Raw genomic sequence first — 16,964 nt, forward strand, 5'->3', positions numbered from 1 at the left:
AACCATGCTGAGTTCATGGGGCACACAGCCAGGTAAGTGAGTATAGGGTTACTTTATACTCTGTAGAGAGACAGAAACATCTCCTTCTTTATGTCTTAGGAATGTAACATGAAGCTGGAAATTTGCTGTTTGAAAATGGTTTACCACAGAATTTTTTCCATTATTTGTGCAGCTCTCAGACCATGGAATATGAGTGATTTAAAATTTCCATTATTAGGATACCATGACACATAATGGCAGAAGAATTGGGTTTATTTTGTTGCATAAGAAAGCTAAAATACAACAACATTTTGTTTTCCCGTGTTTGAATGCATCATTTGTGTCAGTTGTTGTTTTACAAAAAGACAGTGGGCTTATACCTTGTATGGGAGAACAGAATTTTGAATTTGCATTTCTTAAAAGTGAGCTGTCCAGGAGATATATATCTTAAAGACATAAAAGAGGTAAACTGTTTTCCCACTTTCCACTGCAGTCTTATGCACTCTCATCAAGGAGTAAGCCTCATTTAACACTTGAGTAAACATGCACGGAAGTTCACAGTTGGTGTGCTAATTCATTAGTAATTGTGCTAATTAAAGACCAGTATTTCCAAATAAATGAAATTAATTAGAGAATGCTATGAACAACAAATCAGAATTGGAAAAACAGACAGGGGGAAATGTGCCAATGTGGAATCATTTGCACATTTCTCTTTTTTATGAAATAGCAAAAAATACAATTGTAGGTTGCAATGTGCCATTAAAAAAAAGATAGTTCAAACTATTACTAGTTAGCTAAAACTGTTTTAAATTTGAGAATACTTTTCTCTTTTTGTTTGGGATAATACTTTAAGGCAATTTCGGCTGTGTTTTGTGACATGGCTTTTATAGCATGGGGCAATCACAGCAACAATCGAGCGTTCTGGTCCTCAGATTGGAACGAGGCCTGGTGTATGGCGACAGCACACTAGGCACAAATAACTTCAGAGTCGAATGCAAAAGAGATAGGACTTCAGATTACTTGATGCATCTGTTCACAGTTTCCTTCCTTACAGAGCTTGAGAATCTAAATGTGCAGTTTCTTCATGGTTGAGTGAAAGGCAAGTTTCTTCTCACTGCTGAGGTCCAGGTGCAGTACTTTCTACCAGACTGTCTGGAAAGAGGGAAGGGTGGGGGCGGGGGCCTCAGACCTTGCAAAAATGGCAAGGCCTCATCTTTGTTATTTTATCTTCTGGTTCAGATGAGCAGGGCAAATGGTTAATTATTCTAAACCGTGGTATTGCTGGAGGTGGTTCAGGAGTCCTGCACCCTGGGTTTTTCCATCTCGTCTCAGATTGACTGCTCCCTCCAAAACACTTTGAAAATAATCAACTTTGCTTTCTCCCCTGAAGTTGACATCTACACATATAAATTTGCATATACAAATGTATACAAAAGTGCCCTGTTGCTAAGATATGTTTACTGTGGCAGAATAAGCCAATACAGTGGTACCTCGGGTTAAGTACTTAATTTGTTCCGGAGGTCCGTACTTAACCTGAAACTGTTCTTAACCTGAAGCACCACTTTAGCTAATGGGGCCTCCTGCTGCCGCCGCGCCGCCAGAGCACGATTTCTGTTCTGATTCTGAAGCAAAGTTCTTAACCTGAAGCACTATTTCTAGGTTATGCGCAGTGTGTAACCTGAAGCGTATGTAACCTGAGGTACCGCTGTATAGGCATATATTGTATTGGGTTGCATGCCTCTGAATACATTTGAGTTTTCATGCTGAAGAATTTTGGTTTCTTTGCACTGGAATTGTAATTGTTTTGATGTACACATTTCCCACCCCACTGTGAGGATACAATGCATCATTTTGTAAAAATAAGTCAGTGCATGTGTAATTAATTTGAAGCCATTGAGGAACGTGCATAAACATCAGCCTTTGTGCAGATTCAACAGATACCATGGTGAATAAGCAAAACTGAACAGCATAAGCAGGGGACATTGTCAGGTGAATACGTTTAGTCTCCAAGTGATGTTGGGAAATGTGCGTGACTTGGCAACATGAATAGGGCACTTCATGCATTACTCTTCCACTTTGCAAATTCCTCACTTGGATATTATGCATATTGCCTGCTCATGCTGCTTAAACACAGCAAATTCTCTGTGATGTGTGCTCAATATGCACAATGGCCACACATTCTGAAATCATGTTAACCCCATAATGTGTGTGTGTATGTAGAATATATTCATATCCAAATGCATAATTTGTTCCAGATACTCACAAAGAGGGAAAAAATATGTATTTCCATAATTATAGATTTCTTTTATCAGTGATCCTGATAAATCAAGGAGAATATATTATATAAGAGTATATGAGAGAGAACCTTTGATGGGAATTCTGGAATATGACGGCTGATTACTTCCTGGAATTTCTTCACATGACACTTCAGGCACTCCCAAAGATATACTTCCTTCTCATTTTGACCCTCCTGAATCTGAATTCCTGCATCAATAGTTTCTCAACAAAGGATGTGCAGTAGGAAATTAATGTATTATGTGTAACTGAAAGTCTCCCAAGCAATCGTTGAAACGGCCATGGAGTGAAAGATCATGGCTTTGTACAAAGTTACCCAGCAAGTGCAACATGTGAGGAAGTTTTAAAAAGATACTGTGGCACCACAGTTACACTTTATCTTCTAAGCGATCTTCTATTGCATTCTGGTAAATATAGGTGCATATTTTCTTTTCATAAGGAAGCAGTTACATAATGTGAATCACCACATGACAGACCCTTGTTTACTGATGGGAATGGCTGCCAGCAAATAAATTGTCCATAGAAACACCAGCTGAATTAAGTTTTTGGGGTTTTTCCTAACGAAAATAAAACAGGAAACCGGATACAAAAATCTTTAAAATGTACATTCACCAACTTTTTAGACCAACTAGAAACATTCTAGGAAAGAGCCTGTATGGGAGAAACAGGCTGTGCGCACACTATACCTTTAAAGCACATTCAAAGCACATCCTCCTCCCCAAATAAACCTAGGAATTATAGTTTGTTAAGGGTGCTGGGAATTGTAGCTCTGTGAGGAATAAACTCTGCAACCATAGAGCTGGAAGTTGGGGGCTAAGCTAAGCTAGCCAAATCTTCCTGGGTACCAATCAAGGAATACCATGAAGATTTAGTGAGTAATGTGCAATATATTTTTTTAAAATGTGAATATAAAATATGAAACATCTGTGTTCACCCTCACCTTTCCAGACATAACTCACATGAGTTACTGCTTAATGAGCACTGCAAGGGAGACTAGAATTTAGTACTTTGCATGTTGCAAAAACTGGTGTGAATCTTACAGATAATTGTCTGGTTTGGGCCTGTAATTTGGAAATATATTCTCAAGAAGGAATTATAATTATGGTGCAGTCACTGTGTTGAAAACAAAGACAGTTCTGGGCTCGAAATGTTTACAAAAATATGTTATTTTTCCAGGGTTCTTTTACTTACCTGTGACCAACGTTTAGGCACTTAGAAATTAAGAAGATATTTAAATAGAAAATGTCCTGAATGACATTGGAGGGTATTTTCACACAAGAGTCCTGATCAAAATTCTTTTACTTCAGAGCTGTTTTGCTTGAGCAATTTGATGTGCAATCCTATGCATAGATACTCAGAAGTAAACCTAACAGCTCAATGGTATTTAATCCTACATAAGTGTGTATAGAACCACAACCTAAGACTTACTTTTATGTAGCAGGAAGTTTGCTGTCTGAAACAGCATCCATATACTATCCCACCTTTATTTCATGTAATAAACCAACCTTTCTTTCCCAGTGTGGGGCATAAGGTTAAGGGTTAAGGTGTGCATTGAGTATGTGCGAGTGCTGGACACACCTGTGGGCTCAGATGCAAACCTTCCAACACCTGCAACTAAAAAAAAGTGTAACCTGTCCTGTGTATAATTACACTAGCAAGGATTTTTAAGCTCAGACTTGGAAGTAAGGACACACGTCTAGCAAACAGGACTTCATTTGGAAATTATTAGAACAAGCTGGAAGTGATAAAAAATTAACATTATGGCATCATATGTCAGTACTTAGTGAAATATCAAATAGATGGTATTTAGTCACACAAATAATTAAGAAAAGAATATCAGGGATCAGAGCAGATCATATGTGGTTTTCAAGTAAAGCTGAATTAATAGAGACTGGGTTAATTTGTCTTTCCTTTAGAAGTTGTATCATTTGCAAATATATTTTTGACTTGCTTTTTAAACAAATATTTCTTCTTTTGATAATGGTACATTTTACTGTTTATAGGAAACCATTTATGATGTTTAGACCATTTATACACCCACATATTAACTTATGTGTTACATTTATGTGTGTGTGTGAATATACTTAATATATTTATAATGCAGAATTAAGAACAGACTAATATATTTGTATCCAATCTGCTGCTTTGAGACTGATCTTTATTTTTTGCTTTTGCTTTTGTCTTGTTTTTCAGTTTACTTTGTGCATGATTGAATCACAAAATAAAATAAACTCATAGTGTTTATGGCTCATATAGGCTGATATACCCAAACGAAAGGTGGAATTTATTCTGCAAGGCCAAGCCAGTTTGTTCTAATCCAAACACAAAATAAATATAGCAGTTTGGATGATTCTCTTCTATGTAAAAAAGGGGGGGAATGAAAGGAGGATATTAAATTAAATATGAATCATACAAAATTAACTATGAATTGTAGCAAAACATCTGTTCACTTTGTGAAGACCAAAAAAGTGAAAACTTACGGCTGGTCCATTATACAGAATCTGTTCATCTCATATTCTGATAAATTCTGAAAGAGAGAGAGAGAGAAAGAGAGAGAAGGGTTTTTGTAGGGAACAGCCAAAACAAATGAGGAGTTAATTGAAACTGAGTTTCACTTTAGCTGGAGGACAGTTAGATTACTCTGTGGAGTTAAGTAATCATATTCTTTTAATGCCACTGAAGGATTAAGTCCTGGTTACTTATTAACTCTTTATTACTAACACCTGGTGATACTGTGGAGGGGAAGTGGCACATGTTGTACAGTGCAAAATCTTCCCAGGAATGTTGTGCATAAAAAACCCCACACAGGTTAATGAATGATTATTAAAACTGCAAGCAAAAGGATTAATTGGATGAGTCTCCTTTTTGGAGCTTCCACAGAATGTCCACTGAGGCTCCAGGCGTCTTTCAATCCTTGAGCGTTTAAGGGAAAGGAGAGGCGTCAAAGAACACTGCTACTCAGAAATGAAGGCATTCAGGGCTACCCGTGCTTCCACTTGCCCCAGGGCTAGAAGGCACAGGTCCAAAGTTTTCTGCTTGTCCCATACTTTCTAGGCAGGAGTCCAAGCAGTTTTCCATTTGCTCCACTGCTTTCCTCAGGAAAACTCACTCTTTACAGCTGAATTGGAGCAAACATCATTCACCAAGTTTTATGCTCATGAATGCATGACAGGATGCCATCCAAGTCTTGATTTCTACCAGTGGAGGCCACATCCAGTGCCCCTCCACTCTGCCATTGCTGTTCAGTGAGTCTTTGCCCTTGGCCATGACTCCTCATGTATAGAACTTAACATCACCAAACCCAGTTTTATTCCTATTTATTTAGAAGATTTTTTTTTGCTTCCTCCAGTTGAACTATTGGGTTGCCGTATCATTAGGATTATAAATATTACTATTGCACACAATGACAAATTTGTATTACTGTTATCACTCAGACAAATAACATATATTTTAGCACAGACTTCAGTGTTTATTTGCAGACCCTTTCAAACTGAAGACAGCAACGTTCTGTTTATAAAGTTTTCACTGCATTTTTTATCTTGATGTAACATAAGCTTGAGCGTGTTATTTTTACAAAATTTATAACCATCTGTCTACTTGCACACAAGCTGAATTTGATAGATTTACCATTTCTGCTGTGTTCTAAAAGCAAAAAGCAGGGTGAACTTCAAAACAGGGCTTTAAAACCCCAACTTTATCGCAGAAAGCATGAGAAGCAGATAGCATGGAAAGCATGAGTTCGGTTCCTCAGATAAGATAACTTAAGGAAGTTCATGTCCTCCCTGCAACTACCCATGCCCCCCCAACCTTTCCAGAAGGTCAAGGGCCCTTCCTGAGTGATTTAGGATGAGACACGGGGAAGGGCAACTTTTGTTCTGTAAAGTACCTTAAGTTAACTAGTCTTCAGCTGAAATCCATGATTTCTGCCAATACAAATCCAGAGTGATAGTCATGTTGAAGTTCTACAGTGAAAGCAAGACGTACTCTTTGGACATCTAATATATTGATTGTGGGGTGAAGGTTGGCACATACCTATGCACAGGTAAACACATAATGGGTTTAGAAAAACAAATTGCAAACAGTCTGTCCAAAAGGCCAAGAAATGCTAGAGGTGCTGTCAGTGGGACAAAGCCCAAAGGTAAGGTAAGTTCAGTGACCATGCACCTCTTCAGTCTTCCTAGCTTTGCTGTTCAACAGCTGTACTGAGAAAACAAATGATCTTGACCAAGCTCAAATGAGCAAAATTAAATGTGATTATTTCTAGCTCTGCAGTTTCAGCCTTAGTATGCCTTTGCCTACGTTGTTAACTAATGCTGACTTTCAGGTCAGAAGCAGAGTGATCTTGTGGCCCCACTGGTTTCTGAATATTATTAACATTTTGTAAATCCTGGTTGGGATTTTTTTTTTGGGGGGGGGAAGGGGAGCAACTACTAGGAAAGTTTGGCTGGGAGAGTCCATTTTGGCACTGAGCTTTACCTCCAGGCCTACTGTAGACCACTGAACTCCACATGCGGACCCACCAAAAAACTGTGATCTTGACTTCACCTTTAAATCCATGCTTCACCAATAACCCTGCCTGGGTAATATAATGTTTATTTTCAAGAATTGGCAATCCTGTTCTCTTCACAAGTGTGGAATGGAATGCAGTCCAGGTTCTGAAATCTAATCCGGAATATTGCTGGCTCAGCTAAAACTGATTTCAGAGTGGAACTAAGTGTTTCTACCAACCCTCAACCCATATATATATATATATATATATGGCACATGCAGTATCTCAGCAAAACTGTGTATCTACAGACTGTTTTCAAATTCAAATGTATCCCCGCTTCTCATTATGATTCTTATCCGCATTAGGAAAATGTGGCATTTCAGACTCTAGAAAACCATCTATATTTAATACTAATCCTGTAATTATACTGTAAGACAAAACAGAAAACTAGTTTCACACACTGTATGTACCATAATTAGGGGATGCCTGACTAGGTCTCGAAATCAGCAAATTCCTATGGATATATATATATATGGATAAGGAAAGGGGCAGACAGCTTTTTTTCTGCCTCAGTTCTTGTGCCATTAAGATCTGTATGAGAAGCAGAAATTTAATGGGTAGAGCTTCCGTCGCTTGGCTGGTACATCAGTTGCACCTATTTCTGATATGCTCAGACCTGACTATGGTCCTATATGTATTAGCTACATCACGATTTGACTACTGTAAGATGCTCTATCAGGATCTGCCTTGCAGATTTGTTTCAGGCTGGGTTCAATCCTGTTATGGGTTACTTGTAAAGGATGACTTTTACAGAAAGCAAGACAGGGAGAGAGGAAGCTTGCTCCTGCTTCTTGCTCTCTCACTCTCTCTGCAGCTTTTGATGCCACTGAACATGGTATCCTCCAGGGCTGGCTCTGGGGAATGTGAATCAGGGGTGCTGTGCCACAGCGGTTCCAGTCCTACTTACGGGACCTATGGGATGCGGGTGGCGCTGTGGTCTGAACCACTGAGCCTCTTGGGCTTGGCGATCAGAAGGTTGGCAGTTCCTATCCCTGTGATGGGGTGAGCTCCTGTTGCTCTGTTCCAGCTCCTGCCAACCTAGCAGTTTGAAAGCATGCATGTGCAAGTAGATAAATAGGTACCATTGTGGCGGTAAGGTAAACGGCTTTGGCGTGCGCTCTGGTTTCCATCCCGGTGTTCTGTTGCACCACAAGCAGTTTAGTCATGCTGGCCACATGACCTGGAAAGCTGTCTGTGGACAAACGCCGGCTCCCTCAGCCTGAAAGCGAGATGAGCGCTGCAACCCCGTAGTTGCCTTTGACTGGACTTAACTGTCCAGGGATCCTTTACCTTTTTTCTTTTTTACTTACGGGACCAAGTCCAGAGAGCAGCATTGGGAGAGTGCTTTTTGACTCCCTAGCAGTTCCACTATGTGGTGCCAAAGGGCACTTGCTTTAACCCAACTGCTATTTAACATCTATATGAAGCAGCTGGGAGCAGTCATTAGGAGTTTGGGGGCACAGTACTGTCAGTATGATGATGATACTCAGGGTTATTGCTCCCTAACATCTGACTTGGGAGAGGCCATATAGCAATGCCTGGAGTCCGTGGTAGGATGGATGAGGGATTTTTATTTATTTATTTTTAAGTTGACAACCCTGGAAAGGAATTACTACAATACTATGCAGCTTAGTATAGTCACTATTCTGATTCAGATCAGAAATCGAGGTAGCATTTCTTAGGATTTGCCCAAACAATTTACCACCAAAAACTGGAAACAAAACAGTTACTATCATTTGGACAGATTGATCTTCGGAATTAACATATTAGATATACAGTGGTACCTCGGGTTACATACGCTTCAGTTTACATATGCTTCAGGTTACAGACTCCACTAACCCAGAAATATTACCTCGGGTTAAGAACTTTGCTTCAAGATGAGAACAGAAATTGTGTTTTGGCGGCGCGGCGGCAGCGGGAGGCCCCATTAACTAAAGTGGTGCTTCAGGTTAAGAACAGTTTCAGGTTAAGAACGGACCTCCGGAACGAATTAAGTATTTAACCCGAGGTACCACTGTATAAAATGCTTCAGAAACTCTGGCACGAACATTCATTCTGGCTTTCCTCCACTTCTTGATTTTGCTCACATGCCGGCTAGCCTGAAAACCATGCATGCTTGGTTTAAAAGAAAAACAAATCACCATTCACCTTTAAGGAAGTAGACTGTGCTCCTGCCTTCAAATAAAAACTTCCTGCATTGTAACATCTGTTGAGAAGTCACTTCCTAAAGCAAACTGGTTGATGGCTACGCAAATGTCCCACACCATACTTTTTTCAGGCAACATTAAAGACTTCATGTGTGCAAACGCCCATAACCCACTCTTCACCCTAGGAAAGGTGTAGCTTTCCTTATGTGTACTCTGGTACATTTGCAGTTTAATGCTCTACTTTTCTTGTACAATACCAAACAGTGGGTGGGGGATATGAGCAAAACACACACACAATTCTGAATGCTAAAATATCCCACCTAGTCCTAGAATTCCCTATGGAAGTATTTGCTGATGCCCTCTGTGACCATTTCAGCATTTGGCAACCAGTGGATGCTTTTACAACCCCTAATTAGCTGCGTCAGCCAAGTCAGTAAATTAATACTGAGATAATCCTTTTTTCGCCTGTCTTTTTCGGACTCTTATCGCTTACTTTCCAAAGCTTCTCTAACAAGACCTTGGAATGGGTTCCCAGCATTCCTTGCGGCTAGACAAAAAAAAAAAAAAAAAAAGAAGAGAGAAATATTGGGCTAATTAGTATGGAATGGTGCTTGTTTTATGAGCTATACAGAAATGAATTAGTCAATTCAAAATTTCTTCCCAGAGTTCAAAGTTAAAATCTGAATGTTCAGAATAATAACCTACTTCCCCCAAAATAAGATCCGAAGTTCAAATCTTCTTCCCATTTAAAAAGAAAACATTTTAAACATATTCCACTTTTCTTAAAAACCAAACCAAACCGAAGAGGACTAACAAACACAAACATAATTTAAGAATGTATCAGTTACCAAACACTGCAAAACAATAAGAAAAAACAACAACATATAGACTACTGGCAGTGTATGGAATCAAATACTTATTGTCCCTGCGCCCGCCCCCCCACCCGGAATCTGAAGGTTGGTAGACTATTAATAAATTTGAACTGAACCAAGTGGGAGGATCATGGTCGTATTCTTTGAAATGTATTCTAGAAGGATGTGGAAGTCAAGAGAAGGTTATATTTCCAGTATTGGTTAAAGTATGTAAGGTGTGAAAATACCCTTGAGGTTGTGGAGTAATGTATGTACGTCTAAGTTTCTCTAAGCCACAAACTGAGGTTACAAAGTCAAATAGCACCTTTCATCCTGGCATGTGAGTATATCTGGTGGAAAACCAGAGTTCGGAAACATAGAGGAGGGCATGTGACCAGTGAAAACGGAAAATATGCATTGATTGAAGCAAGGAGATAATTTGGTTTCAAAGCCATTTCAGTGTAGAAAACTCTGACATCTGGCGGTCTTAATGAAAAGTGCATTTTAAAAACTCTTCTCAGAAGCAGTTTTATGTCATGCGAATTGAAAGCCAGGGTTCTGAGATATTTTTAAACGAAAGTGAACTGTGGAAAAAAAAGAAATGGGAAAGGGCTTTTATAGCACTCAAATTCTTTTTATGAATGTACTGTGTGCTTTGATGTGCTGTATTTGTGGCATCTAGAATTCAAGCTGCTTTCCCAGATATGCCAGTGGGTAGGAAGACGATTCCTGTTCACACCAAAGTTGCTTGGTCATTTATCTTAACATTCTTCTTGTGTCCAGAAATTAGTTATATCATACTCTTTCACTAATGCAATGACTCCTGCATTTATGTTTTATCCTTTTCTTCCTATGCTGTTGGGCAACACAATTTGCTTTTCTGTTTCTTGCAAATTGGGCCAGAGCTACAAAATTAGAACTTGGAAAAACTTGCAAGACTGGATCGTGTCAGACACACCAGAACTTTAATAGGCCATATCCTGAACAAAGGAAAAACTAATGGTGAGAAGAGTTTTAAAACTACACTTCTCATTTAATAGTAAAGTGACCTTGCAGGCATCTAAAAGAAACATTTATGTATTAATCTGTATGCTTTTACTGGATTCCACTTGTTGGAAGCAGGAACGTGCTAAATTAAGCCTAAAATAAGGCATGAGTATGCTGCATATTTGTGTCTACACAAAACAAGGGCAGTTGTGGTGTTTTAGAAAGGAAATGAACAAACATTGACAAGAAGGGCAACTGTGAGCGACAGAACCACGGAACCAGTAGCAAGGGCCTGCAGTGTGATAAAGAGGGAGAGAATTGAAAAGTAAAAGTGATGTAAAGTGGTACCTTGGGTTAAGAACTTAATTTGTTCTGGAGGTCCGTTCTTAACCTGAAACTGTTTTTAACCCGAAACACCACTTTAGCTAATGGGGCCTCCTGCTGCCGCCGCGCCACCGGAGCACAAGTCCTGTTCTCATCCTGAAGCAAAGTTCTTAACCCGAGGTACAATTTCTCGGTTAGCGGAATCTGTAACCTGAAGCGTATGTAACCTGAAGCTTCTGTAACCTGAAGCGTATGTAACCCGAGGTACTACTGTACAACACCTGCTCAACTTTGTAACAGACCTGTTGAACAGATCCCTGTTACAGTTAATTTTTCTCCAGTCTTACAGATGGGAGATTGAAACTCCCATGAGGGATTTGTGTGGTGTGGGAGAGAATCGTGCACTCAGGATCCTGCCTTAAGGTTGGACCACATTATCTTCCAAATCCTAACATCGCGATAAGTATGCATGAATGAGAAAAATAAATAAAAGATACCTAATAATGTATTAAATCTATTTCTTTATGCAACTGCTGCAGCCAGAATAACCTATGCACAAATGTGGAAGGACAAAAACAGTCCAACCAAAGAGGATTGGCGGAATGAGTTAATAGAATATGTGGAGTTAGTGATGCTGACGGTAAAGTTAAGAAACCAGGATGAACATACCATAAGAGAGGAGTGGGAAACCTTTGGAGAATATTTAAAGAGTTATAGCAGTTACATAAATCTCCAAGTAGGACTAGATAGAGGAACAGCAGCTAAATTAATTACAAGGTGTAGAAAGATATATAGCACAACTAAGAGTCAAAAGGAACACCATGGTGGGAGGTGTGGGGAAGTCAAATAATGTAGGATAATGAAGAATATTGTGAAATGGGTGTACCAATTTACGGTAAAAGCATAAATTAATTTTTTTTAGAGGAAGAAGAAGAAGAAGAAGAAGAAGAAGAAGAAGAAGAAGAAGAAGAAGAAGAAGAAGAGGAGTAGTTTGGATTTGATATCCCGCCTTTCACTCCCCTTCAGGAGTCTCAAAGCGGCTAACATTCTCCTTTCCCTTCCTCCCCCACAGCAAACACTCTGTGAGGTGAGTGGGGCTGAGAGACTTCAAAGAAGTGTGACTGGCCCAGGTCACCCAGCAGCTGCATGTGGAGGAGTGGAGACACGGACCCGGTTCCTCAGATTACGAGACTACCGCTCTTAACCACTACACCACACTGGCTCTCTTTTAACTTAAAAAGAATAAGACCTGCCCCCCCCCCCAGTTCTCAAAGCTTTCACACATATTGTTTAAAAGGTTAATAATCAGCATAAAAAGATCAAAATAGATTCAAACCATCCAAAATGCTTAATAGCATAACATATTGCAAATTAAAATAATGTGCATCCTTGCATGCCAACATAAGATCCAGACAGGACACATTTCAGCTGCATGTTATATTTGGAACAGTCTTTTCAAATTCTGCTTTCTGCCTCTTCATGTTTCTGTTATAAAAAACTCATAAGGGTGTTTACATAAAAACCTGTAAGGATAAATTATTAATTTTCTGCTTTAAAAATATTTCTATATGGGTGTTATTTGGAAGTATTCTATTTTGAAAGTGTAAGACTGAGTAATCTTATGCCTTTCTAAGCTGTTACATTTATCATTACTGGTTGTATTCTTTCACTATTACTTGGAAAATTTAACAACAAGAACAACAACTCCAGAATACAACCAAGTTGTGTATTCAAAGACACAACTCTCTCCTGAAATCTGAGAGCTCTAAGGATAGACTTGTGCTATGACTGACGTTGACTTTCCGACACATTGGAGTTCATTCATTCTAGCAAATTGCCTCTGGTTTCTGGATGCCCCAAGTGTGGTAGCATTTGCAAATGACCAGCAGTAGATGAGAAGTGGAGAAGGGTCCAACAGGAGCTTTCTGGTGTTTCTGCTTGACTGTTTGGAAACCACTTTGTGACTCCAGTATAGTGTCACATATGAAATGCCTCTTTGACTCTCCTCACAATTTGTGTGTCCTTGCATCCAAAAGAAGCTAACATCATGGGTTGTATGCAGCTAAATAATTTCAGGGTTGAGCCACTGAAATTAATGTACGGTACTTGAGTAACTAGGGACACGGGTGGCACTGTGGGTTAAACCACAGAGCCTAGGACTTGCCGATCAGAAGGTCGGTGGTTCGAATCCCCACGACAGGGTGAGCTCCCGTTGCTCAGTCCCTGCTCCTGCCAACCTAGCAGTTCAAAAGCATGTCAAAGTGCAAGTAGATAAATAGGTACCGCTCTGGCGGGAAGGTAAACAGTGTTTCTGTGTGCTGCTCTGGTTCGCCGGAAGTGGCTTAGTCATGCTGGCCACATGACCCGGAAGCTGTATGCCGACTCCCTCAGCCAATAAAGCAAGATGAGTGCCGCAACCCCAGAGTCGGTCACGACTGGACCTAATGGTCAGGGGTCCCTTTACCTTTACCTTACTTCAGTAACTTAAGTAACCTGCTTTCTACAGGTCCATTCTTACCTAAATTTGGATACAATTCAGCCTTTATTTGAAATATTGATTGTCTTTCCACTCAGTAGGTGCCACGGCAGGGTAGAAAATACCCAAAACACAAAACCACATAATACAAAATACAAAAACCGTTTTAAACTGTAAAAGTAGTTAAAACCACAAAGCAGGCTAACCTATCATTTCAATGCAATACAATAGAACATTGAAAATGCAGGGGCAAACAAGCCAGTCTTTCCTTAGTACCAAAATGATAAAAAGGTTGGGTGCTAAGTACACTTTTAAGGGAAGGGCATTCCAAAAGTAGGACATCACTTCAAAGAGGGCTCTTTCTCTCATCACCACATAACATGCCTCGCTGAGCCATGGCACACAGAGAAGAACTTCCTCTGAAGATTAGACTATTTCAGTTTGTATCAAGGTTCCCGTAAAACTATATTTAGCTGCAATGATGCAATAGTAGCTTGCAGTTTAGTGTGATTGAGCCTGCCAGCTCTATGTTCCTCTTGCCAGCATAATTCCTTCCTTCTTAAGCCTGCCTTCGTACTACTTATATATTTTGGATATTGTGATAGTCCTAGCATCAGTTCAGAAGCTACCTTGGTGACTGCATTTTGCTACAGATAAACTGTACTCTGTTGAATCAACGGGTTGGGAAAACCAGCAGGTTCCTTAGCTGTTCTAAATCAGATGATAAACAGCCTACTGATGACTACACCATTCAAGTTATTTTTAATAGGGTGGGAGGGATCCTTTCAAAAATAACAATAAATGGTAGCCTGTCCAAGAGAATATAAAACTCTAGTGTTGAAGAAGGCAGAATATTAGAAGGATCTCTGGCATGAACAGAAGATTTCTGCTTTGGGTAGATACTCCTCTAATTTTTGGCAGTTGTCGTTCATGAGACTAATACAAACATTGATGCTCCCCCCTGCATTCAACGTGGGAAGTCCATTTTTGTCTCTAGGTAACATACCTGCTAGATTTGCTTTCTATTTGAATGGGATTTCTAAGATCGTTGTCAGTGCCTTCAGGGGCCCAGCCTGTCATGGTCCCCAGCTCTGCGGTTCCACAGTGCTCTGAAGAGAAGGCTCAGGTGAAGAGAAGGCTCGGGACACTTTCCACAGGGGAGAGCCTTCAGTAGCTTCTCCTGTGCCTTCCTAGCTGGAGGATGGTCCTCCTTGAACCTAGAGAACTGCTTCCCAGAAGCCACTCCATCTTCTGGATCAGGGATGTCTAACCACTGATCCATCAAACGTTGAAATCCAACTTCCATCAGCCATAGCCAGTGCGGCCTATGGTCAGGAATAATTTAATTTTTAAAAAATTATACACGCTTCTCACCCACATGTCTCAAAGCACTTTGGAAAGTGGAGTCCAACAACATCTCGAGAGCTCCAGTTTTCCCATCCCTTTCAAAAGACAGAAGATACAAAATCAATCCTCTCTGTAACAGAATACCATGTAGAGCATCCCTAAAGCATGTCTACTTTAGTCCCATTCGTTTCAGTGAACATCATTCCCACAATAGTGTGCATAGGATTGCAACCTTATTTGTTCTGGAGTTGAAGAAAGGGGGGTGTATGGGAGGGTGGGGATCAACTACAAAAAATTAATCATCAATAAGGCAGATCAATATTATCACTAAATATTATGCTGATTTTCTTTTAGGAACCCTAGAATCCTGGGCAAATGAAATATCTCATAGCTGTATAACCTAGTTTTAGAAAAGTTGTTGAACAACTCAGCAACGCTTTGTATCTTGTCACCCAGCCTGCACGGTCATGGGAAGATACCTTTTGATCTGAGTTCAGCATTTGATTCTATTCATAGGGAGAGAGAGAAAAGGAGTCAATTAAATGTGGATGTCAGATTCCTTTTGTTTGGGGTTTACAACTTCAAGGGCTTGCTCAGAATTAAAAGGTCAATTGACTGTTTCCAGTGGTGGAACACACGAGTGTCTCTTGGCCCCTTTGAATACTGACAGTGTGGCCAGAGGTCAGCTAAAAGCAATATCCAGCCCTAGAGATAACGACTTTTTATTTTGGGGAAATGGGCTCATTTCTTATCCAGAATAGACTTTGTGGGTTAGGAATGCAATCACCCAAATCAGCTCTCCTCTAATAATGCAACATATTTTGAGTTTAGTCTTGCGTTCCACTCTGGGATACAGATTTTGTGTCTGATGCAGCAGGGCTCTTATATTCAGATGTCCTTTCCTTCAAATAATCATGCAGCATTACATAGGGTGGAGGCTGCGGCGATGCATGAGGAAGGACGCAGTGGCTGTAGTGCCCTCCTGATAGCTGCACTGCTGCTGCTGCTGCTCATCACGATCAAGGTGGGGTTGGCCAACGCAGCAGTGAGGTTGGGAGAGCTCTGGACTGGCAGTGGCAACATCCTGCAGATGTGCAAATATGTATAGCCACTGCCAACCTGGAGCGCTTGCTCACAGCTCCCCAGCACCAATAGACACAGGACCAGCACTGCACTGCATCCAACTCAGCCCGCTGCTGGATGGAACTTAATATGCAAAGTGTGCATTCCTAATCAGGTAGCAATGCTAACTATCAACTGCATACTTAAGCCTTTTGCTCGGGAGTTTAGGCCAGTTAATAAACAATTCTGGGGCAGATGGATCAATCTTTGACTCTTGATTTGCAGTGAGCCCAAATATTTCCATGGAAACTGACCTTCTGGACATACCTGGCACCAAGAACAGGAGATAAAGCCAAATCTTATGGTTTAAATTTATATTTTAATGTTGTTCCTGTTACCTGCCCAAAGAACTTTTGGAGGAGGCAACACAGCTTCAGATGTGCCAGGGGTACAGAACAGGCCATCTAGCTATTATTGTCCTCCACCTCAAACCATCTCAGGCCATTCTGGCTACGGCTAATGAGAGTTGGAGCGGCAGCAGGCTTCCGCCATCCCTGGGCTATGTTATATTAGAATGCTCCCCGCTGTCTCCTGGTTGACCCTAGGCAATATCCATCTCTCAGCGTAACGTACCACATAGGGTTTAAATAGGGATAAAATGGAAAGCGGAAGGGGAAGAAACTCATATTTACTGCCTTGAGTTTATAGGAAAAGTGGTACAGGAAAAAAAGATGATGATGGTAACACAAAATGGTTCAAATGTGGCTTTATCCCAGTAGCCTCCTCATTTTTTTATGACTTCTTTTTCCCCCTTTTAGCTTGACAAAGCTTTTCACTTCCTGCCTTTCAGCCTCTTGCAAGAAAATGCTCTAAAGCCAGGGTGGGGAACTTGGGGCCCCATGGATGTTTCCCAGTACCTAGTACCCTCTGGCCAGCATGACTAATGA

General features: G+C 40.4%; 1 protein-coding gene across 5 annotated transcripts in view; it reads right to left on the minus strand.

Annotated features, from left to right (window-relative positions):
* Positions 1 to 16,964, minus strand: part of BLNK (B cell linker) — a 94,568-nt gene that overhangs the window by 50,807 nt on the left and 26,797 nt on the right. For all 5 annotated transcript variants that reach the window (XR_014564892.1, XM_083741071.1, XM_083741069.1 and 2 more), the window contains one exon: positions 4,755 to 4,801. Coding sequence is in view for 4 of the 5 variants with exons in the window: in XM_083741071.1 (XP_083597197.1) it covers positions 4,755 to 4,801 (47 nt within the window). In the remaining variant the exon portion in view is untranslated. The remainder of the gene's footprint in view (positions 1 to 4,754; positions 4,802 to 16,964) is intronic.

The sequence above is a fragment of the Podarcis gaigeae genome, assembly GCF_964106915.1.
Source record: "Podarcis gaigeae genome assembly, chromosome: 5".
NCBI classification, from domain to species: Eukaryota; Metazoa; Chordata; class Lepidosauria; order Squamata; family Lacertidae; genus Podarcis; species Podarcis gaigeae.